Below are 24436 nucleotides of genomic sequence, written 5' to 3'. Positions count from 1 at the left end.
GCAAGCTTTCGCAGTGATCACAAGATAGTTTAAAAAACCTAATATAGCAGTCGATTGATTCCGTTGGAGCAATAGGAAAGGCTTTTTTTGTTGCCTACGAGAAATGTGCGCTCTATGTCAATATGTCGAACGTGATAACACTAATTGTTTTCGAGTGTAGATGTTGCTGCGCGCTTTTACAAAGAAGTATGCGCAAAAAATTTACACAGGATAGCCATTCTTAAAGATAAGTTGTTTACAAAAAAAACTGTCGTTGTCGTAGAGCTGTCCCCTGAGTTGTTAATTTCCGTACTCTTTTGGTCAAATGGTGAAGCGATCACTTTCTCGTCCGTGAATGAAGCCCTACCTTTGGAAAGAAAGGTGCATTTGGCCCTGATACTGAAGTAGTAAATAGACTAACGTGCTAATCGAATTTCTGAACCCCTCTGGAAGATCAAGTAAAGCATTTTATGTTTTTTATTTTCATTGTCCTCCCATTTTTTAGGCCATTAAATCAGTGCACCCAAACGTCTGTGCAAAATTTTTTCACTTTTTTGATATGCGGTACCTACGTTATAACTCAATGCAAGGGCACTCATCTGTACTTACTCAGAATCGTAAATAATTTCTGGATATTTCGGCCTTTGCAATGATATGTCAGTACAGATTACAACAAAGAATAAACCAAATTAAGAATATCAAGCATGGTAAACAATTGGCGTGCAGTTCAATACGTAGTAAAGACTATTTGCTTTCTTAAGTTAATAAAGTATGGCCACCGTTTTGTGTCGTTGGTCTACCATATAAGATAGGCCAATTTAGGTAATTGTACTTTCATAATGGTGCAGTAATACCATATTTAGGAAAACGTAAGATGGTTTGTAGTTGAATATCGACGCACTTCGTTTCGTGCTAAAAGCAATGCATAACGGTTGAATAATTAACCCAAATTAGTTAAGTAGGTCCCTGCTGTTGGTTGTTCATAATTAACATTCTACACCGCCAACTTAATCATTAATCTTACTGCTAAGTCATAGACAGCGTTTTCTTCCGAAAGCATCAACAAACTCACACTTAATGGCCAGTTTAGGTATTTCCCGTTGAGAAAAAGCACCTTAATATGTAGGCAAGTTCAGTTAAGTTTGGTATTGATTCCGTACTTCAGGTATATTACAAAACGCACGTAACGCGAAGCTTTCTATATGAATAATTGCCAATAGTTTGTTTGAAATGTGACCAAGCAATTTTTAATCATTAATTATAATTACATCAACAATTACACGGATTGTGTTTCGAAGATCAATCGAATGTAACTAATCTTACATTTATTCCCATACGTTTAATTTAACACACTACTTAATTAATGGGTACATAATGTTGAATAACCTAATGGTGGCTAGCCGAAATAGTCCGACTACGAGGCTGATGACCCACGCCATCCATCTCGATCCAAAGTTTTATTGATTATCATGTTCTACTTAAAATAAAAACGCCAAAAACCCTACCTTATCATCGCATTTATACCTGTATAAATTATATGAAACAACAAGCCCTAAATGCACAATTGTACTAGTTTCTTTATTCGACAAGTTCTTCCTTACACTTAACATCTGCCGTAAACATTTCGATTAGGTCAACAGTCTACGAAGGTCCTATCAATATCACCAACTAAATTAAAGTAAGTTTTACCTTTATATTTTTTGTCCGGTATCATTTTCAGGCATTCCATCATTTGACTCTATGCTAAATATGTTACCCAGTAAGCTATCATGTAGATTTTACCTATAGAACGTTATGTTTTACACTTGAATAATTCTACAATGCGAATCCTGTGAGAAACCTGTAATTGTATATTTGTAGACAAGCTACAGAAGGCTGACGTTTCATCTTTGTCCTGTTGCTTATATATATGCTTATATGCCATATTGTTTTCAGATGTTTTCATATTAGATGTACTTCGTCTTGTTTACCAAGTTCTAAAATAGAATTTCTGTCACTTTAGTATGACTAATTATTTAGGCCAAATCATCAAAAATCGATTGGGTTTTTGCCGGTATGGAATACCGGCCTAGCTGACAACCTAAAATGTGGTAAATGTACTCTCATGTGATACATGTATAGGGCATTTGCGAGCCTACAACTTAGACGAGGCGAAACTCATTTATATAATACGGTCCAACAATGGTTATTCTTCGGGTCTTGTCGCTGCAACAAAGTAATTTATATTCACCGACGACTAAACTAATCGAACACTCCATGCTCTGAGGGAAAGTATGTCTATATTTAAATTACATTTCGATTATTAGAAATCTAGATCAGCAGTCTACGAAGGTCCTATCGATATAATCAACTAAAACGTATAAAAATGTGAAAAATATGTATGTTTTTATTTCAAGAATACTTCAGATATTTATTATATGTACATACTTAAAGCTTCAATTATTTACTTTTGTATATTTCGCAGCAAACGACAAATAGATGCTGAAAATAATGCAAAGCTAAGTAATATTTTCCCTCAACGTTCTTTAGTTCGTTAGCCGATCTGCCGTAGTGCAATACACGAGAAAATAGACACCGAGATGCAAATACACCCTGTATGTACATCAGTGTTGGTGCGCTACCAGATCACATCGTCATAAATATATAATATTTAAAACGAGTATATAAACCTTAGCACGCACTGAATGTTAGTTCTTTCTCTGCATTTTTCGTATTCAGTTTGTGTCACAGCTACATGTGGAACAGTCAAGCAAATCTCAAGAACACCCGGAAAGCTCTGGTACTCTCAATGAAGGCGGTCCAAAGCCAACCGTGACATAAGTCCGCCATGGACTTTTTTAATGCTTTACTGCACTTCGATACGTCAAAAAACGAATTAAAGTGACAAAAATTCCTGGAACTGCATGATTCATGATTTTATAGTCGACAAATCCGTGTACAAGTGTGACTACGAAACCTCGATCGTAGGCTCACGTTATCGTTACGTCACAATTTGTACTTGCACGTAATGCGACGGCCATATTTACGTCTCGTTTTTCAGTTCGCTGACCAACGTGGTACGCCCTGACCAAGTACAGCACATTGGCCGTCTTCATAGTTGTAGAGTCTTAGATGAGTATATGAGTTGTAATTTCTTTTGGACTTTTAATTGTAGTCAAATAGATGCCAGCCGATTAAAATATCGTGGATTAATTATGATTTTTTCTGCTATCACCATGAGCAGTTAATGCGTACGAATAATTTAGTAGTCAGCAATCAAGGGTTGTTATGGTCATAGTCGATTACCGTATAGTCTGTTCATTATAGTCTGCCCTTTATATTTCGCGTTTTCTCAAGTAAAGCTAGTAGAGCAGAAAACATCATTTCTTTCCGGCTGTATCTGTTATTCATTGACATTAAAACTCAAATCAATGCAAAGATCTCCGTCTAAAAGTGGATACAATTAGTAGTAATCCTGTGCTAAACCATAAAGAAAGTAATTTCTGTTCATAGAATTAAATAAAATGAATTAAAAACTTAAGACTGAATTTTTTAAATTAGAGTATATTTAATATTGTTCTTCTATAAACAGTTTGGTAGCATTCTTTTTAATTTGTGTCAACAAATATGAGATTTTTTGTAATTTAATGTCCTTTATTCACTTACGTAATATACACACATGTTATGTATATAAAAGCAAAATAAAGGTAACATTAAGGCGATTCACTTATTTAAAATAAAACCTTTTTGTCGAATTTTTTAGCTATGTAGATTACGAAACGTTAGATAACTTTTCATTCAATCTGTTCAGATAATGCCATATTTTTTTTCATTTTATATGAAGATATAAAAAGTAATGTGAAGCTAAGTTTCTCAATTTCGCAAAAATATCAATTAATTTCGGTTAAACCAAAAGGACGTATCTCAAGGTTGAAAACTTTCGAGACTATTATTAAATACACTTCGCTTTCAGTGGTACAAAAATCGTCAGACTCGAGGTTCTTGGAAAACGCGAGCTTCAGTAAAATAACCCTCTGGGTCCACATAGTAAATATTTACATTGATTCGCGATACGTTCTAGTGGGCTCAACAGGGTATAAATGAAAACCTAACCTAACCTAACCCTTCTATCTGCTAGTAAGTCCGCCTTAATCACTTATGAGTTTACAAATAACTTTACAGCTTTACAAGCCAGCATCGGCACGTGTTCGCCTAAAAACTAACTAAGTAATCTTTATTCAGTGCCAGAAAGACTAACAGGTGATTAAGATAATAGGAGAAACAATAAATCTACAATTCACCTTTTTCTCGATGCGATGCAACACAGGTCTATAAAAAAAGGCCACTTTGTTCAGACTAAGTCCCAAAAAAACAGTACGCTAGTTACCGATGGATACACGCTCTGTTTACCTATGGGAATTGGCGATTACGAAAATCGCGATACTAACAATAATTGTAAATATTGCTAAAATAGTAGACAATAATTTGATTTTTATTTTGATTTCGAAAAATTAAACTTTCAAAGTAATCGTGGCATGAATATGAACAGAAAACTAGCGATATACAAAAGGGCATGTTTTTAAGTGACTATTTTTACTACATCTCATAATAAGATCCAAGAATCTTTGTGTCGCGCATAGCTTAGGTCTCTCTGCACTATTATGCCACAAAGTAATAGTAACGAACCTTTGGCGCTTCATCCCTGTGGCTAAGGGAATAATTCCGCGCATTATATATGTACATAGGATAAATATGTCTGACATTTCTTGGTTCATTTTTTGTTTTCTAAATATGAGACAAAACTGCCGATTCACGCCATGTCTTGTTTCTAAAATAATAATATTTTTACTACTACATTAGTGTCATATTATTATAAAAGTGTAGCCTCGCATTGTAGAAAAAGGATTACTGAGGTATTTTTTGCATTGTTTTATTTACCTCTGATTTTTTATACTATTTTCCGGATTTACCTAAGCAGCTGTAATATGAAACTAGTAACTTTTATTACTGATTAAAATCTTTTTTCGCATAGTAATCCAAATAATGTTGGTTCTGTGTCATTCTAAGTTATCCAAAACTAAGTAAAAAATTGTATGAAGATTATAAATAAACAAGCATTTGTGGTACGCGAAGATGCAAGCGCTATGGTTGGTCACATACTCATACAAAATATCATCTGACTATCAAAATACACAAATAGTGAAGAAAAAGAATAGCTTGAGTGAAGAAAATACATATAGCGAAGATAGAACAAAATTGCCTCAATGAATGAACGCGGGAAGGATGTTTCTACGACAGTTAGGGGCAGAAACGTTGATAAGGGCGCTCTATGAAGACCACGCCAATGAATGCTTGTATGCCAATTGTCCTAGTGCACCATTACGGTGCATATCCAATCCTTAGAGCGGCGTCTTTTTTTAAAACTCACGCATACTGCCTAATACATTTAATTACACTTTTCTAAAAAGCATTTTCCAGCAGTTATTATAACAACGTTTATTTATGGAATGGCGCGCACCTAGAGGTTTTTTAACTTTTCATTAAGATAAACGGAAGTAATTGTATGTAAATTCTCACTATTCATATACTGTTTATGCAGTTTTGTTGCCTTCTCACATGCATCACCTTTCATCTTCAACAAAAGTGGCTCTAATCGTTTTCCATCGAGCTAAAATAGAGACATATATATGTTCGCCAGTTGGGAGCAGAATTATACTTTGTGACTCCGTCTTCAATAGTGGAGTTCATTTACTACTTCGTTTTAGTAAAAAAAAACAGTATGAAATTAATTCATAGGCCTAAATGTCAACGAGCATCTGGTTGACTACAGTTTGCCGAACCATTTTTTCACACTGTTGCAGTCTTTTTCGCATGCTCTCTATTTCCTAAAAAAAAAAGGCGAAATTGTTTTAGTAAGAAATCAGTTACACCACGCTAAATACTATGGCTCTTAGGATACCGCGCAAATACTTCTATGAGTACTAGCCTAGACCGCGGAATTTAACTATTGTTTATAAAAAAATGTTCTGGACAAAAAACTCATAAACTTATTATTGCCTCAACTTAATATATATACATATAATACCTTATTAAGAGTTATTATCTCAGGGCAAGCGTCATCAAATGAGCGCCAACTATTTGTCAGCTGATCGAGTTGCTCAAGAAATTCTTGTGTGTCGACAGGTTGTGCATTTCGAATAGGAGTTCCATCAACCAATTTTAGCAAGTCTGAAATTCATTTGAAAGCTTTTTCGTTATTGACAGCTATTTATGCAGAATATAATTGCGTTGCACCAAAAAACCAAAAGCATGAAGGGAAACTGTTTCAAAATTAGTTCACACGTATCTCGTATTAGGGAACTGTGCTACAGAAAAACTACGTGTGATATTTATTCTTGATGAATTTTCTTCTCAGTAGATTAGAGTGTCTCGCACTTACTAGAAAATTGAGTAAGTTGCTGTACGAGATGCTCTAAGGCCCCGTTGAAATCTTCGCGTTGGTTCAATCGCCTTAAAGCTTCGATAACTTTTGAAAGGCGGAGGCGATTGAGGCTTTCTTCGAGGCTACGTCGCTCTCGTTCGCCGTCTAGAATCCCACCCTTAAATCAAGCCATACAGATAAATCGAGTTAATTGTGAATAGGCCTTTCCTCGTCTTAGGTCAAATTCTTTAGTGCGCTTAGACACAATTAGAGTTACTGCTTTCATTCATTCATTGCTATAGCTGCCTATAACTTATCGCAATAATTAAACGTTCCTTTTTTATTAAACATAGATTTAAGCATTCTCTCTTTGTCTACATACTATGGCGATAGCGGAGTATCGTTCTTGCGAATCTCAGCGGTTCGCACATGCTCATGGCTTTTACTGTTGTTTACAGCGATACCCCGTACTTACTTTTATCTGTTCGAAAACTTTGTTGTGCTCAAGAACTTCTTCACGAAACTCGTCCTCTTGCTGAGATACTTTTAGTTGTGCATCTGCCATCTTGAGAAATTCGAAACGTGCCTGATTCATGTTTATGAATTATTGAAACTGATCGAATCACGTTCAGAAAGTCTTTCGTTCACTAAACCCAATGCTGACGTTTCATACAAGCCAGTAGTCGTTTATTCGTCAACTTTTCACAAGTGGATTGCAAAGGCTTTTACGGAAGTTCTCCCTACAGGTCCTGAAGCAGATACTCAACGTGTTTGTAAATGACCTTGTAAAGCAAACATCCCACGAATCCGAGAAAGAACAACAGGCCCAGGCCGAAGAAAAATTCTTGCTTGATCTCTTTTCGCTTTTGGGCATCGATCTGACCATGAAAATGAGACAGTGAGATAAGAAAAAATGTAGTTCTTGACAATTTGAGTCCTTAACAGAAGTTAGAGGAAATACGACTCGTTGTACGAATAGACAATAGATACATCCATATTCGAAGTCATCAAAACCTTATTTACTAGGTTAGTTTTGGACAAAGAATGGTCCGGGCTTCTGGGTATCATCCCATTTGTTTTTTATATTCTATACGAACTGAACTGGCTATAACTCATTACTATAATAAAGGTAAAAGCAAACAGGCTGAAAAGTCAATATCATTTAAACCCTTCTCGCCTTCTTCTCTAAAATCAGCCAAATTGAAATTTTCCTTTATTGCTACGTAGTTTCCAAACTTCCGCCTGTTTTCTTGTACAAATCTAGAATGCTTGCACCTAAATATATGATGACTAATAAAAAAAAGAACACAAAAACACTAGTGATTAAATAACTGAGGCAAAAACTAGCCCCATCGACAAAAACCCTACAGTTTATTATCTGTATCTATTGAAGCTGCTGGCTGAAGGTACAATCATGACATACGAGCCGTCTAACGTCTTACTGATAAATTTGTAAAAGTGAATTAAATGAAAGCTTTTTTCATCACTTATTTTCTATACGGGCTATCGCATTCAGACTGAATATTTTTGCTTCTGTTTTACAGCCACTCGACAGCGAAGGCCTGTCGTAAGTATTTCTCCTTAAACGTGACTTTGCTCATTTGTTAGTGATATTTTGAGTTCTTTGACAAAATTAATGGTTTTCCGCAGTTTTCGAAAGCAATTGGAGTAACCTAAAACGGCCAGGGTTTCAGAAATTGCGCAGAGTTTGGTTCGCTTACTACCCTTTAATTGAGTAAGATAGTTTTCATTCTATTTAAAATTAACGACTAACACGCACGCAGAATCGATACATCGATACACAAACTGTTCCTCACCGAAATGGGTTTGGATGTTTTCGCGTTATCATAAATTTCGGAACTCATCCTGACATCCTGAAAAGTATTAGCATAATAATTATTAGGCTATTAGTTACTATATATAACTGAAATTCTATCAACATAAATATTAGTACGCCTAAATTAAAGCAGGCTATACCTTTCATTTAAAAATAATATTTCTTGTTGGAACAAGTCGAACACATACGACATCTATACACCAACTTCAAATACAATCGAGAACTCACAGCAAAACAAAGCTGTCAACGCTGCTCTAATCCCGCCCGCCTATTCGACCTCGGCGTCCAGCCTGAGATCCTAGAGAGAGCTGATCCACGCTCGTCCGGTATAGTCACGTGAAAGTTCACACTGTCACGTCAGACACAGCCATTTACTCGTTTTGTCTCTCCTTGGAAAATATGAACTACAAAAGCATCGCTGACGCACAATGGAGCCTATGTAACTTGTTAGATTCTGTAATATTTGCCGGATACAATGAAAGTCGCACTGTAGTAGAGTACCTGTTATACGTTGAAAAGCATAAAACGTTAGAATGCAGCATTGACAGGTAGGCTGCAACCAGTTCGTCCGGTGAACGGACCCCGCTCCGGACGATTTTCGAATGTTTCGATTTCGCTGCGTGCGCGCGCTTTCAAGGAAAAGGCGCGAAACAAGATAGAAGCTTCGCTCATGTTGCTTTTCTCTATAATAGTATTTCAAGGAATATCGTTCTGTTGAACAAAATGCTTGAGATCGCTTGTATAGTTTACGGAATATAAAGTATATAATTATAAAAAAGAAGAAATGCTTGTATAGTTTATGAAACGTCACTTCGTATGTCTCTATAAATAACGTTAGCACCGAGGGGTTTCGAAATTCGAGTGCATCGGTCTATCGTCCGTAATTGGGTGTTTGAACGAATTGGCGAAATTGAGCCAAAAGTCACTACGTGCTTTTCATTCTGACTGCATTATGGTGCAGCGATAACGCGTGTGCCTTCCAAAGTTAGAAACGCCGAAAGTGGTAGAGTTTCGAGACCAAGCACTGACACACTTTGCTTATTGCTGGGGCCGACAATCTAAAATAATCCTGCATGTAAACAGAACATTTTTCTTAATGTTTTTTATTTTACACCAGTGGGCGTAATTACGCTTCGTATCGTGTTGCGAGGTCAGTCGTTTTAAGCGATATTCAACAATAACAACAACAGATGTAACAACTGAAGCGTTTATTCGTTAAAGAATTTCCCGTTCTTTAGCTAATTGTTTACCGAATACACCAGTGTGATTTGAATAGGTTACCTCGAAATTGCACTTGATTCATGTGGCACAAAAATGAAAACACAGAGAAAACTTGCGACAGTCCTTGTATTGCCTTACTGCGGTAAGCTTACCACGAATACATCTTATGAGTTTTGGCTCATTCTATTCGGTATAATTAGCTGAAGAAGCTGCAATAAACATTTATGTACAAGGAATCTGCAAGAATAAAATACGCTACACAAGACTGAAGCAGAAATACATACTTTTTTGGCCAATTCAAAACCATCCATTAGACTCTGCGACAATTTTCTATTGCACTTATTATTGTTTTCTATTATTACGTTCTACTGTTAGATAAGAGGACAAACATGCAGTCACTGTTTATAAAAAGATAATGAAAAGCAAAATGGCATTTCAAGAGAAAATACATTGAAAAAATACCATTGCAGTGATGCATCAATGGGAAAACCCCGTTCAAGTCGATTTTTCAAAGGCACAGGCATCGTTGCCATTATCTACACTTTAAGCAGCATAAATAATCATACTTGCTTACGTGGAACTTACACAAACACTAAATTTGAAATTTCATTTCTCCTTATTAAGACGAACACAACGGCTACTGTTCTACACGTCAAGAAGATACAGTTTTACTTCTTACAGTCAGGCTGAGAAAAAGTTATATATATGAACTTTTCGTAGCCTGTGATAAGTAAAAGTGTGTTTAATAATTTGACTTTGAAGGTTGTGAGCTCATTACGTTATGATATTGCCTAACGCTTCACTTTGAAAGCAAGAAATATGTACATTTAGTATGTTACGGCGTATCACGAACTGGGCAATGAAAACACACATGGAAATGAGATATCTGACATGTTTTTTATTGGCAAGTCAAACCACACCTGCACATTCCGGACGAGTTTAGGGAGCTCAAGCACATCTTACGTGAATTGTATACACATATCGCGTTCTATACACGGCTGTTGGCCACTGACATCTTACTACTCATAAGTGTATTTATCACACCTATTCGTCCATCAGTTCGACATCGAACCTCTTTTTATTTTTATTTAGTCCTCTTTTTCGTCTTTCCCTTTCGCACTGCTCAACACTCATTCTCATTGGTTTGGTCTGGTGTTGTTTTTATAGTAGGTACAAATTATTTACTTTTTTTCCGTATCATCTAAATCTATACGACGTGTAAATTTTAAAGTATTAAATCTCTCCGCGCTCCTGGTAATTTGACTACTGTTATCATTAGACTGTCATCGTATCGTAAACCTTCTCGCTGCGTTCATGTATCAATATACTTGATGCGTATGCATACCTACGAATTTATACTGCAGTCTTTTTTCTTATACCCTATGCTTTCAGTACATGCGTATATCTATGCGACACAGTTGTTCCCTATAGCCTTTCTCTTCCTTATTCACTTTTTTTTTTACTTATTCACCTCAGTACTAATGCCAATAATATTATTTTCGGCGTTTTGACAACTTCCCACAAAAGGTTTTGTCATTTGCTTCGAAACTATTTTTCGATTGATCAATGGAAGTTCGTTCTTCGGCATTAATTCGCATTCGTTACAAATGTCTCTATCGCTACTTATAAAGGCTATGGACATCTATAATGTAATAATGTAATAATTATATAGACAATATAGAGCTTGATACTCGAGCTGGGCAAGATGAATAGGTGAGACCATATGGCCCCGAGACTTTTTTGCTTTAGGTCTCCTGCCACAGAATAAGTTAGTTGATGCTTATCAATCTCTGAGAAAAATACCGCAGTGTATGTAAAGATATGGGTGACCTTTAGGTGACCACCTAAGATCCATTTAGCTGCGCCAATAATTATATATGCGGTACATCAGGATGCCGGTTCCCATAAGAACTACGAACCCGATTCCAAGTTTCTCAAACAGACCTCGCCTTTGGTGCGCTGCCTCAGAATCAGCAATGCCTAAAAATATAGATGTAAGGTAAATCTGGTTAAGGTATGCCAAACTTAAATTTAACCAACTAAAATGGAGTTTTCAAGAAAAACGCTACTGTTACTTAAGCTCTTGTTTTTTGCTCTAATCTAAAATGACAGATAAGATTTAATGTTATTACTTCAATTAAGTTAATTTTATGTAAAATACCCACTAGCTGCAACCGACTCCGAGTGCCAAATATTAAATCTCGTCGTTTGCAATTATTACTAGCAATTGATTTGATAGAACAATCTTAAGGTACTGCCTTGCGGCTATAAACATCTACGAACCTTTCTTTCAACTAGATTTGTATTTCCCTTTTATCTTATTGACTCCTCTGTTTTTTTATTTAATCAGACCAGTCATATGGTATATGTCGTGTAGTATATTTGTTAGTTGCTATTTTGAATATTGTGCACCGTAGTGTGCGTGGTTTTGATGAGATGCTAACTGCTTTGCTTATGTATTATTAGCAACGGAAAAGAAAAACAGCAAAGATGATCTTACCTTTCTTAATGGCCTGAACCTTGTCCTTGATCTTTTGGTCGCGTTGTCGCTTGCGCTGACGCAAGCAGGTTCTATGCTCTTCTCCTGATGCATCGCCGTATTCATCCTGCTTCTTGCTCGACTGGCTTATGTCTGCTGTCTTCTCAGCGTTGCCTCCTTTGAAAGGCTTTGGTTGTTGCATTGTTTCTTTCGAAAGAATTTCCTGTTCAAAGCTCTGAAGATCCTCAGTAATTGTTTGCTGTATGGAGCTTGGCGTCGCCGTTTGGAGTGCGGCTTTAGCCTGAAGAGCCTTCTCGCTTGCCTCCCGATTATTTTGCTGAAAATCCTTTGAGAGATTTATATTGTTTGAAATTTGTTTGTGTGTTTCTTCAGTCTGGCTGGTTTCTAGTCGCTGTTGCGACTGTTGTTGTTCAGACCTTGCCGGGCTGTCTTCAGACGAAATGGGTGAATCCGCTGCAAAAATGTGCCTCGGCGGTAGAGGGGGTGGTATGTCTTCGCTGCTTTCATCGCCGCTGCTCATTTCCGAAGAGACGGCCGAATCTTGAAATCCACTTAATTCAGCAACTGGTGAATTCTTGTCGTTAATGTCGTCGTCCTCATCGTCGTCACTTGATGACACCGCCGTTGAGTTGACAACCATAATTGGCATATTCGAAGATTTGTTACCAATGCCGACTCGGTGAGGTGGTGGTGGAGGGGCATCGTCGTTAACGCCCCGCCGGCTGAGATATGGTGACCTGCCCTGTCGTCTTCTCAGCGCTTCAAGGATTGCTAGATACGAAAAACGCAGCTGTTCGGCAGTTTGAATGAGCGACATTCGGAAGCGCCGCATATCGATGAGAACGTCCTGCAATTTGATATCGCTTTCCGCTCTTCCTTCTTCGATCATTTTCAAAATTGAATCGACGACGCAGAACGTTCCCGAGCGGCCGATACCAGCTGAGCAGTGCACTACGGCGGGACCCACGTTAGCGTCTAAGCAGCCGGAATATCTCCTGGTGTAACAGGAAATATATACAGGGCAGTTTTAATAAAACAAACTTCCAAAAGCGTTCAGTCAGTAATTACAAATATAGCGGTGATATCGTTGTTGTTGCTTGTGCGTTTTTAGAGATTTATTTATTTTAAAGATTATTGGTATCTGTGTAATTATATATAAGAATTTTAATAACCTTTTCAAAAAACAATTGTATAAATAATTTAGTAGCCTTTCTTAGAATTACTTCATCATCACTGTTATTAATGTTTCGTCACGCATAATTACATATATGTATGTTCTCCGTTAATAAGTGGGCTGTAATCTGAATGACCTAAAGACAGGTTTTCAATTGAAACTATTCGAAATATATGTTCCCAACTTCCTTGAAATTCTTCTATTTTCAGCCCACGTTTCGTCTGCAGACGTTTTTTAAAAATTTAAGTTGCATTTTATATAGACTGTCTTTATGTCTACTCAGGATCTGAGAAATTTCTAAGTTGCACGTCGGTCAGGAACTATTTTTTATATAGCCCATGCAAACGTAAAACCCGAACCACTTAATAATTTTAAAAAAACGTTTGAACCATAATAAAAACTGCCACATTTAATTTAGTTATGGCTTCCTTAACAGATAACTCCAGATGAGTTTCAAAGGTGTTTTTAAGGGAATGATCAATCAGGTTTCAATCTAGGAACAAAGCCCTACGTTTCCTCGAAAAGTGGCGCACTTTAAGATATTGCCATGGCAACCTACGAAGAGCCATATTTTTCCGTAGCCTATATATGGTTAATGATACAAACTTACACATCTTCAAGGAAGTCTAAAAAGTCATTAGGGCTTCGTGGAACTCCGAAATCTGGCCAGTTGACATAATGGAAGTGCAGGACGTCTCTAGTGGTATCAATTTTGCTGTCATGCAACTGGAAAGTCCTATGAATCAAAGGAAAAAAAATTAAGTTATCACAATATGATTCCGCAATAAGCAAGCACACAAAATATAGGTATCCACATTATCGTTGATACACAGTTAGATATGTGAGAATTACATGATGTATCTAATCATTACAGCTGGCTTGAAACAAAATACCAGTAGTGGAAGCTCCAACACTACAGGGCAGTCTCAGGTTTTGTGAATTACTGGTAACTTGGCTAACTTTTGATGGTCTCATAGATTCGTGGCATACAAGTATTTATTTCTTAGGAGATGTTTTCAATATCAAGTAGTAGTGTTTCAGGGGAGTTATCAATGTGGAGCATTAACGTTGCAATGTAATCGATCTGGGAATTTCTAACCGGCATATGTAGCTCTCCTTGGTACTTTCCGAAACGAAACTGACTCGAAGATCGACACCTTCGAAAGCGATTTTTTTCTCGTTCGCGTCTGGCCAGTACCGATGGCACTTCTTTGCGTCATTCTCAACCAATTTGTTGAGCATGACGATTCCCTAATAGATGTCAGACGCATACAATCAGTACGTTAGAAAAAGATTCGACATTCGGTATACAGATGGTGGCGCTGATCGTTTCTCACGTTGGCTCATACGTTGTTTGGTTGAGTGTTTTGTTTAATCAACTACACGCGTATTTACACAGAATGTTTAATTCTGTATGCCATAAGTGTCGATTGTGATAGAATTATCAATTGTCTCGAAACCCACTAAAACGTTCTAGAGATTTGTTAAAGATAAATATATAAAATAATTGTATGTATAACGCATTTCTATTTTCTGTTTTTTTTTTTAAAACAGAAAATAGAAATGCGTTATAAATACATTTATTGCATATTCAAGATACATAAAACAAAAATTCGGCTGACCAACCTTTGTATTATTTTCCCAAACCATGAGCCAAAAGTGGGGTAGAGTTTCAGCCAGGGGTCCCTGTGAATCAATCAGAAAGATGATTGCACTACTGAATTATTCGTTCGATGCCGATTAGCATAATCTGCTCAACAATAATAACTATAATAATAGTACAACTTGAGCACCGCTCTGTGGCAATTACTGCCTAATATTAAGCTGCCGTCGTTTGCATGTCCGTTCCTGATCTGGTCGTAGCATTATGTGCATAGTGTCGAAGAAAGTTATGCTGTTCATTGGGTGGATGTGGCTAAAGCCGTAAACAGTCAAATCGGCCTATTGACCACGACACGAAATTAATCAGTTATTCTCAAGGCCAAGGTTTCGCTCATTTAAGCGTGTCCTAGATATACATCTGAATAGGCTACTGATCTCTAATTAGTTAATATCAGTGTAAACACCGGCCAAATGCACTGTAGGCAAGTATGGCTTTTCATACCTCGAGAGTCTATACTGGTCTCATTGCTGAAACGTATCACAATGAACGTAAAGCGTATTTTCAACTTATAGTGCACTATTATATAAAAGAATGTGAGTTTTTGATTGGAATACGCACTTTCTGTAACACCAAAACTACACTAGGACATATAAAACGTTCGGCGCAAATAACTATTACCGAAAGGTTGAGGACCAATTTTCTACGGTCGATAATATGCTAGCTGCTGCGCTTGGCGTGAGCCTAGTTGTGTAGCCCTAAAAACCCTAAAACTGTTCTGTATAATTATGCCTAAAAAATTGTCTTTGTCAACATTATGTTTGTTCGATAGTTCGGTGAACCTTATTGCTAGCCACTCATCGGTTTCGAGGATGCTGCACATATCGTACTGGGTCAGGCGAAAATAAACGATAGCAATTAGTTCGTTATTTGAAGCAGTTTTACATTTATATTTATGAGAATGAGTACCACGCCAAAAATACAAAAGCTCTGTCCTTAGTTAGCCTTCCTTTGTGGAGCAGGATTTTACACATTGGAGACAAAGTTGGGCACAAAAGGAAGTCATCCTTAAAGCACAGATCGGCATAATGTTAAGCCATTAATCGCAGAACCCGAACAACCCATGTTAATTGTAGTTTGTTACTCGAAATTCTCAGCTAAGACATTTTTTTCAATTTCGATTGAATTCTGTAGAATAAATATTTAACATTTAAATTTCTGTGACTATCTCACAATGTAACACTAATGAACGATAGGCAATACCAAATACCTGAGTCAGTATATATTCCCGTCCAGCATTTTCCACCGGCACCACGCTCGCATTGATATAATTGACATTGGATCTGTGTAGCACCACCCTAGAATGATCGTACGGGCTGACGTCGGCGTACCGATTTAATTTAAGGTTTTCGGCCTTCTTAGCCTCTTTCGTTGAAAAATCATGCTGCGATGAACGAGTTCGAATGTTTGCGAACACCTTCTGCCAGGAGCGTTCCTGTTCGATTGCGTCGAATTCGCCTTCGATAGTTGTCATCTTGAGTTACTATTTCCGGACAGCTAAACTCACTGCCTAATTGCCTTCCAACTATTTTATGAATGTAGATAATAATTATTATCGTTGCTCGATCACTGCTACTCTGGAGTCACAAATAATTGAGCATTACTCACTTCACTTGAAGTGCATAAAATACGAATGCGATAGTATTGAACTGGTACGAAAGATTGTCGCGTGCACAACTCCACTAGACTCGCATTAATTTTCAACAGTTGTACCCTTTTCCGAGATGGAAAACTATTGCTTGTATTGATTAGTTTGTTTGTTGCGTTTCCATACGGAAACCAACGATAAAAGGAAGTAAAGATCTCATATATCTGTTAGCTGTTTCTCATCGTTAGTCTAGTCTCAGCAGCACTCGTTGGTCTCTCATTTCTATCAGTAGGTGATCGCTCCTGACGCAAGGCGGCTGCATGCGTCGCTATAGGTGCCAGTATTCCGATACTCTTATGCTGCTACTGCGATTAGTCGCTTAGCTTAAGCAGCATACATATAGTTCTATGCTATACAACAATTAAAACCCCGGCGAAGAGTACAAACATAAAGCAGAGACGTGAGATAGCGCCGTGGCAGATTCGGTGACCAGCGATGCAGCAGAGGCGGCTGTATCGAGAGCGATAGCGCAACAGGTCCCCGCTGCTGTTATCAGTACTGAGTACTACTGAAACAAGCGGTGGCTACGGATCTGCTACAGTGTTAACCTGCGTTTACTATGTAATGACGATGCCTGATTGGCAGTAGTTTGTTGGCAGCTGGCCCTCCTCTTTCGTTTAGTTGTGCAGATGGATGTGTTGTTACCTTGTCCGTTTCTATTGTTCTTTCCCTTTTGCGCTTTCTGTCTCGCTCCCTCTCCGCCCCTTCTCGCCCTCATCGGTCCTACTGTCACTCACGGAGGGTCAAGTGGCCACAAGTCGCCGGATGTCTGCTGTCGGTGGTCACAGAAATCATTCAACCAATTTGGACAGCCGGATCGTCGGGTTACTATTAGACAGACGCAGGTGTCTGGCGGGTTGGTTTAGTTGATAAACTGTCAGTACTGCAATGGTAGTTGTATACCGCTGCTGTAGCAGCGACACGACGACAGCAGGTTGAGAGAATGCAGATTGAAAGCCGAAAACCAAGAGTCCACAGCCGGTAGCGGGGGCGGCCGCTGCTGACGATGGTGCTGGCTGAAAGAACCAACGATGACGGCAATGGCAACAGCACACGATGATCAGGACGATGGCTCACACCACTGCAGCGATTTAACAGTTCCTACTACGCCACCGTGGTGAACGTTGTTCTCCGCCGCCGCCGCCGCCGCTGCTGCTGCTGCTGCTGCTGCTGCTGCTGCTGTTGCTGCTGTTGTCGTTGTTGGTGTTGTTGCCGGCGCCGCCTCAGCCAGCGTAACGGCCGCCTTATTATATAATTCGCTCTGCTTAGATATTATATAGAATATATTTGGTATGAAATTGATCATATCGCTCGGCATCCATTACTGCTACGATTAGCATGCAAGCAAAGCTGTGACGATGACACAATGTTCTTTGCGGCGCTGAGCGATTGCTGAAACGGAGAACACCCGCCCACAACAATGGCAGCACTGGCGCCCATAAGGTGCGAGACGATGAGCTACCGAACTGGCAGCAAACAGCGAAAGCAGCGCGAAACAGCACCAGACCACAAGTGACAGTTTTGAGTAAACGGTTTGCTGGCTAACAAACTGGTCATCTGTCACTGGTTGAGGTTCCCCGATCCACTGTAACTAATACGTATACCTGTAAGAAGAAAGGCCACGTGAAACGCAATGAGAACGAAGGCATTGACAGCCTTTCTATCAATGACCAGCAATTGAAATGGAGCGGTTGGCTACATGCAGCGCTGCGCTGAGCCGTACCGGCCCCTACTAAGGCGACAACAGCGACCAAAAAGACACACAATCGAGTCGCTTAAAAATTAACTTCTTCTTCGATCATTAAATGCTTAGAAGTTCACCTGCCGCTGCTGTTGTCAATTATGGTCATTATATATACGCTGTTGGCGTCAACATACCTTCACCCACAAGCAACAACAACAACGGAGCCATGCAATATTATATACATGTCTATATAAAGTGCCGCCTGCCGCGGGTTTCATTCCGCGCCTGTTTTGCTTGTAAACACAGTTTACCTGAGAAGAGATGAAAGACTAATTATAGTTATAACGTTGGGTAGCGGCTAGCTATACTCTAATAGCTATAACCCTATACAAAATACTTTAACATACGTACAATACATGCTGACCACATTTGTTCAAGCATCATTTATAGAAAAATATGCATTTGCAAAATATACACTTAGAGATATATCAGTATGAGCGATGCTAATGTACGTCTGCTTAGTGTTTTTAAAAAGTGGTACGGCGTAACTTTCAAACGTGGAAAAGGAGCGCTGCTGGTTTTCATTGACGACTAACTATATTTAAACGCTCTACGGGGGGAAAAAAGCTTGTCTTTTAGAAGCAAGAGTATTTGTTCGATTAGCATTCCTTGGATAGAACTTCAGCAAGCCAACACTCTTAAGAGAAAAACCCGCAACCTAGATCTAGTAGTATAATAATGTAGTTTATATATATATATATATATATATATATATATATATATACATAGAGAGAGAGAGCTCGAGGGAAAAAAGTGTATCATTAACAACTTATTTAGATAATATACGTAATAACAACGTGATTTAATATAAATGTGTGCGATCAGGATTGCATAATTTATGGTTTCTATGACGCCGCTGTGCGAAATCTTTTTACTCGAATCTTTCATTATAGAGAGTGCGTTTATGTTTGCTTATTAGAATATACGAGCACGTATGTACGTGATTATTTCAGCGTTGCGTGGCGAATTCGACATTGCCTATAAAGATGATATTAGTAATAACAATAGCATCGATTGTCGAATACCGAAAATGTCGACCAGGTTCGTTTGAGTATTGTCCTTGATCAATTTTTGACAATCGATTATTGGCTACAGAGAGTGTATGACCGGCCGGCGTACACTAAATGTTATGCAGTTTCCTGATTTCGCGATAGTGTATGAGAATAGTTCGCTATAGTACGTACAATATATTCGTATGTACGTTTCGCTGCATACCGACAATAATTACGTCTCAGTTATTTATCTCATAACTATGGTCACTAACCCTTTACTGAAACACTGCGATGACTCTGCTCAAGCAGTATCGAACAATGGTATCGATACAAGCGATAACGTTACTTGCATGACCGTTGTTGAGCCTGCTTGATCACTCCTCATTTCTGTCGCTGCTTACGCAACGAAAAATAACCAGCTCAATTCATTTAACTCTTCTGTTTATTCTGCACAATACGAAGCACACAAACACATGCATACAAAACGAGGACACTTGTGCTTTACACGCAAGTCAAAAATATATGCATCAAATAAAGGCACACACTGAAGCTTCTTTTCTCTCCATTTCTCCTGCTTTTTTTCAGTTGTCGTCAGCCGCCGCCGCCGCCACCACCATCACCGCCGCTGTTGCCGCTGTCGTCGTTTTCGACAAACAAATCATTCATCGATTGAGAGTGCCATCGAGAAAGTACAGGATACGCTTTTCTGACCGAAGTTGGCTGGCGGGACCAACCATGAGTGAATGATGATCCGATTTCTACGAGTCAGACGATGATCGACTTCGCTCGCTTGACTGACAGTGATCGTTGTCGCTGACGATGCTTCTCTTTTCTAAAGCGGAACACTGCTGATGCTGTCAATCCTGCTGCGGTTCCCTGTACTAATTGTATTGATGATCGTCGCTGCTGCTGCTGCTGCTATGCTGTACCATCGATGACTAACACAAACATCAGACACAGCAGCAGCCGCGACCAACTCACTCCAAAATATTATTGCTCTGCTGATGCTGAACTCGCGGCGGCAATGGCTAAGGCAGTCTGCTCCCGCTATCCGTAGTCAATACTAGTTAGTAGCGGCACTGATCTGCAGCAGGGAAAGCGGTAGCGAAAGTCGTCGCAGAGATAATCGTTAAGCTCTTGTATCAGTCAGCTAGTCAGCCATCGACTGAAAGGGAGTCGAAGAGTGAACAATAATGGGCGAACGACGATGACGACAGGGTAGCAGACGTAATAATAATGGAAGCCAGTTAGCAGAGGCGAAGTAGCTAACGAGGCTGAGAGCCGCTGCTGTTAATGCTGCGCTGACTCCAACTATGTTACTACTCTGCGGTCACTGGGTCCAACTCTAACGCTGTTTCGTAACGGAAATCACTATAGTTGATGTTTCTTCCAGCCAGTGCTAGCCGAGCAAGAATAGCTACAAGAAATTACGGCAAGCTAACGTCGACGATAGGCCATTGTTAATATAGGCGGTTGCTGTGTTGCAGCGGCAGCAGAAGCGGCAATTGCCTCTCCGTAGCTTCGACCAGCGACGGCCGCACAGCGGATACGGCTGTATAGAACGGCTATTGCCCTTTATCCCTTTCTTTCTTGTTCCGCACACTTACTGGCCTTCTCCTAGTAATTAGTTGTGCCCTTCCTTGCTGCTACTAGCTTGCTCCCGTCGTATTGTCTTCGTGGTAGTATCGAAAGTTAATGCTCTCGGATGCAGGGCGCACATGGCCGGCTTCACATCAGATGCGTTTCTGGTAATACGCCGGCAACTATAAATGAGCCACAGCTCAACGGTAATAGCACTGGTTACCGCAGCTCAATGGCAATCCAAAGACAAGGATTATAAGACGAGATGATCCAGAGAAGGTTTTTCTCCCATGCCTAGATGGAAAAAGAAGATCCGAAAGGAAATCGGCATGTATGGCTTTTAAGACAACTGCGTCAGTCGTTAATAATGAAAGCGTTAGGGTATACAATTATGAAATATCAATGGAGTGTTCATAGGAAAGTTTGTTGTGTCACACGCTCCAAAAGCGTAAACAAGCCTGTAGCGGATTCGTTGTAGGAGGGGCAATATCGGAAAACTTAAACGCAAAGCGAATTCCGTGAATTAAATACACCACTCCGGTAGCACTTAATATCCGCTTTAAATTCAAGTATGGGTTATGAGTTCAACTAGTATTAATAGTTAACCCAGTCTCTGCGTATGAAGGTCTTAGAAACGGGCCCCTAGTTTAAATTGTTGTTATGTCTAATGATTAAGAAATATTCTATATATTTTTTTTAATATAAATATACTTAAATCTACCCTACATACACCGCGCAGTGAATTCCTTTTCAGAAAAAATAGGTTTTTGATCCGCGGTTGGCTCTCTTCATTGTATAGTGATTTTGCACGTATCTAAAACACGACGTGTTATCATGAATGTCATCCAGGAAACGGTTCACGGCATAACTGGGTGCAGATAAGTAACCCGTCGAAATTCACGTAGAGCAGGCTTACATTGTAGAGAGTTAGTCCCGATTTAAGGCAGTATATGCTATGTTTCTTTCCAAAGGTTTTTAGCTGTTCGGTCTATTTCATCAGTTGAGATACGGACTTACCATGCTTATCCTCTGCAGATGAAAATAGGTGTAAGACATCTTCTTTACAGCCATGTTTACCGCCACAGTAAGGAGATCTATTTAGATAGAGATATGTCAACAATAGAGACACTTATTAATAAAATTTTTTATTGTTTCAAAGGTTTTCTAACATTACAATGTATCGCAGTAGACTACGATGTAATATCTCAAGTATGATTTAGTCAAGCTACCGGTGGACGAATTAATCGAGCGGCCAAATTAGTTCAAGACGCGTTCGTCAACCTGAAAGACATAAGAAAAAAGAATGATCTTGCCTTACTCGACAGATCTTACCTTGATGAGTCATACCCTCATGAGAAAGTCAGGTTGGTTTGATGATTGAGTCTAATTTAATTCCGTAAAATGAAAGTCGACTTCAAGACAGTTAATTAATAAAGAATAAGAATACTGTGAAAGGAGTGACGACATTGCTTAGTGAAAGGTGTTTCTTATCTAATTAGTACGAATCTGCAGTCACAGCCACCAGTCGGTCTGACCATCACCTGTCGAGTTTATAGTATCTGCGGTCACACGATCACGACAAAGCGGAACTTCTCTGCGGCTAAACACATGTCGATTAGAATTCAGACTGAACATTGATGATTCAGAATTTTCGCCTCTCCATTTTGTAAAAGCGTTTTAATCGTTTAGAGCTTACTATCGAACAGTCAGCACGAATCATTTATTCTTTGAATGTTATTGTATTCAACATATTGCACGCAGCGAACTGCAATGTTTAGAGCCTCATCGGGCAATTATGTCGAACAAAAAGATTTACGCATAAATACTACTGCTACCAATTGCGGTCTCATGCGAACGCTTACTGGAATTTTGCCTGTATCTTGGTAACCGATATAACTCTCCGGCAAACACGTTGAATAATTATAGAAAATCGTAATCATAGTTCTCTCTAAGCATAACAAACACGTCCACAATATTGACGCGTGAATCATTTCAAGTAAATTTTAGAATGACCTTAGATGATTTTCATCTACAGTATACAGAGTGGTTCAAAAGACTCTGGACAGTTTGTTTTTGAACAGTTGGCCATAAGCTTCGTTGCAAAGTATGAAAAAATTTGAAATCACCCTGTAAATTCGAGCTGTCACGCTTGTTCTTGGAGCTAGTTATGACTATGTTTTTAATAACACACTTGCAATAATAAAAAAAAAAACAATCTTTCAAATTTCAGCATTTTCATTTATTCTAGTTGCAGAGCGATTTCATTAATTCAAAATGAGCAATATTTGCTGATTTTATCTACACTACAGATTCAATTTCGCATCGGTGTTAAAGCTTAGGCATCCTGTACAGATGTGTCAGCCTTTCTTCGGCCTGTTCGTACGTCACAGATCATCTGTCAGCATTTTCATTATAGCAAAATAGTATCATGACAAGCATCATGATAATCTGTAAATAAGCAAGCCACCACATTAACAGCCAATTCATATCTGATTCGGTAAACAGAACAATGATAATTACACACATAATAATAGAAATAAGAAGCTGACTATGCAACATTCTTTAGTCTTCAATTTACAATCCAACGAAGACCTGTATTGTTCGTGTAGTAACGTGTGACCCGTTCGGTAATTTCTTTAATAATGAAAAAATAGCTTCGTTGCTTATCATGTTTGAGGGTGAACTGTGGCAACGACAAGATAGATAGCCTCTATTATGCTACACAGAGTGTGCTATGATCGCTGTATGTGAATTGGTATTTCGCAAATTTACCTTTTTAACGTTTCCGTTCAGTGCTGCATTTTATTCAGAGCTGCACGAGGCGGTACACACACGCGTTACGCCCACCAGACGATAACGGCGAATGACTTCGAAACGCGTTGCATTTACAACGTTACGGCCAGCCGCGTCGCATTGCCTCTGTGTAATGTGTTTTACAAAATCCTGTTACAACTAAGAAAATATCATTTTCGTCTATTCGACGACCCTCGCGGACGATATCGACAATTATAGGTTAATTAAAGCAAGCGACTAAGTACAAGAGCAGCCATGCAGCACGTATGTGCATGATACATTTTCTGTGCGGATTCGGAAACAACTGTTCTCTTATTACTGTTAGAGTTTTTTTCCATCACACTTGTCGTGTAGCTTCCATAATGTAGCACGTGTTAGTTTCAATTCGCGTTGTTCTATCTAAGTGTTATGATGTAAGAATGACGTGGCTAAAATCTATGCTGTACGAAAATGCAGCCCAGTTTTGTCCTGTTTCAAGCCGCCAGTAAAAGCAATAGATGACAATTACATTTTGTGGTTAATTGTCCATTCAGGCATTTATTTGATCATTTCTGATAGGGGAATAACCAGTACTGAAATGTAACAAAATCTTCGTAGAATAGTTTAAATCTAAATTTTATAGATTACCTGTTACAAATGAGCTTAACCCTATTTTTCCTCTTTTTTTTTTTTAAGTTCCTTATCTCTGTGTTGTTTTTACTCATATACTAGCTGGTATGTTTTTCTTATGCTACATTGCTTTTATCGTGCTTAGCGGGGTCTAGCGTTGCAACAACTGCTGAATTTATATCAGCACAAATATGGCAGTTTATAGTGTGTATTTGCAGTACAAAAAACTATGCTTAATAATTCTCAGTAAAATATGTTTAACTGAAACATTTTCTGTTTCGAAATGAGTTGAATATAT

General features: G+C 38.7%; 3 protein-coding genes and 1 long non-coding RNA gene across 11 annotated transcripts in view; all 4 read right to left on the bottom strand.

Annotated features, from left to right (window-relative positions):
* Nucleotides 1-4872: 4872 nt before the first annotated feature.
* On the bottom strand, nt 4873-8828 carry LOC111247989 (uncharacterized). 5 transcript variants are annotated; one of them, XM_022799642.2, is made up of 7 exons: nt 8718-8815; nt 8445-8565; nt 8197-8253; nt 6855-7257; nt 6398-6557; nt 6044-6186; nt 4873-5843 (listed from the first exon to the last, which is right to left on the bottom strand). In XM_022799642.2, exons 4-7 carry the CDS (start codon nt 6972-6974, stop codon nt 5757-5759), a joined length of 510 nt encoding a protein of 169 aa, XP_022655377.1. In that variant the 5' UTR covers nt 6975-7257; nt 8197-8253; nt 8445-8565; nt 8718-8815; the 3' UTR covers nt 4873-5756. The 5 variants fall into 5 exon arrangements, with proteins under 5 accessions (XP_022655377.1, XP_022655375.1, XP_022655378.1 ...); XM_022799640.2 differs by having other exon boundaries at nt 8445-8827; XM_022799643.2 differs by lacking the exon at nt 8445-8565 and having other exon boundaries at nt 8718-8776.
* A 1487-nt stretch (nt 8829-10315) lies between these two features.
* Nucleotides 10316-20122, bottom strand: LOC111247302 (uncharacterized). 2 transcript variants are annotated; one of them, XM_022798040.2, is made up of 7 exons: nt 19428-20122; nt 15982-18023; nt 14738-14797; nt 14211-14362; nt 13722-13847; nt 11938-12932; nt 10316-11417 (listed from the first exon to the last, which is right to left on the bottom strand). In XM_022798040.2, the coding sequence occupies exons 2-7, from the start codon at nt 16243-16245 to the stop codon at nt 11293-11295; spliced, it is 1722 nt and encodes a 573-aa protein (XP_022653775.1). In that variant the 5' UTR covers nt 16246-18023; nt 19428-20122; the 3' UTR covers nt 10316-11292. The 2 variants fall into 2 exon arrangements, with proteins under 2 accessions (XP_022653775.1, XP_086841325.1); XM_086985199.1 differs by lacking the exon at nt 15982-18023 and having other exon boundaries at nt 19428-20111.
* Nucleotides 19580-22202, bottom strand: LOC147756930 (uncharacterized). The gene is made up of 3 exons (XR_015324912.1): nt 22069-22202; nt 21754-21830; nt 19580-21030 (listed from the first exon to the last, which is right to left on the bottom strand). It is a non-coding gene; the product is annotated as an uncharacterized LOC147756930 (long non-coding RNA).
* LOC111246716 (neprilysin-1-like) overlaps nt 19580-24436 on the bottom strand; it is a 31031-nt gene continuing 26174 nt past the window's right edge. The window contains exons 17-19 of one of the 3 annotated variants that reach the window (XR_015324911.1): nt 23509-23655; nt 22278-23184; nt 19580-22017 (exon numbers count right to left, since the gene is read on the bottom strand). Coding sequence is in view for 2 of the 3 variants with exons in the window: in XM_086985196.1 (XP_086841322.1) it covers nt 23539-23655 (117 nt within the window). In the remaining variant the exon portion in view is untranslated. Of the gene's footprint in view, nt 23185-23508; nt 23656-24436 lie in introns of all 3 variants that reach the window. The other 2 variants (XM_086985196.1, XM_086985197.1) reach the window with 2 other exon arrangements.

Source organism: Varroa destructor, unplaced genomic scaffold (genome assembly GCF_002443255.2).
Source record: "Varroa destructor unplaced genomic scaffold, Vdes_3.0 BEIS01000003.1, whole genome shotgun sequence".
NCBI lineage: Eukaryota > Metazoa > Arthropoda > Arachnida > Mesostigmata > Varroidae > Varroa > Varroa destructor.
Note: the sequence above shows the minus strand (reverse complement) of the source record. Positions and strands in the feature narration are given on the sequence as shown.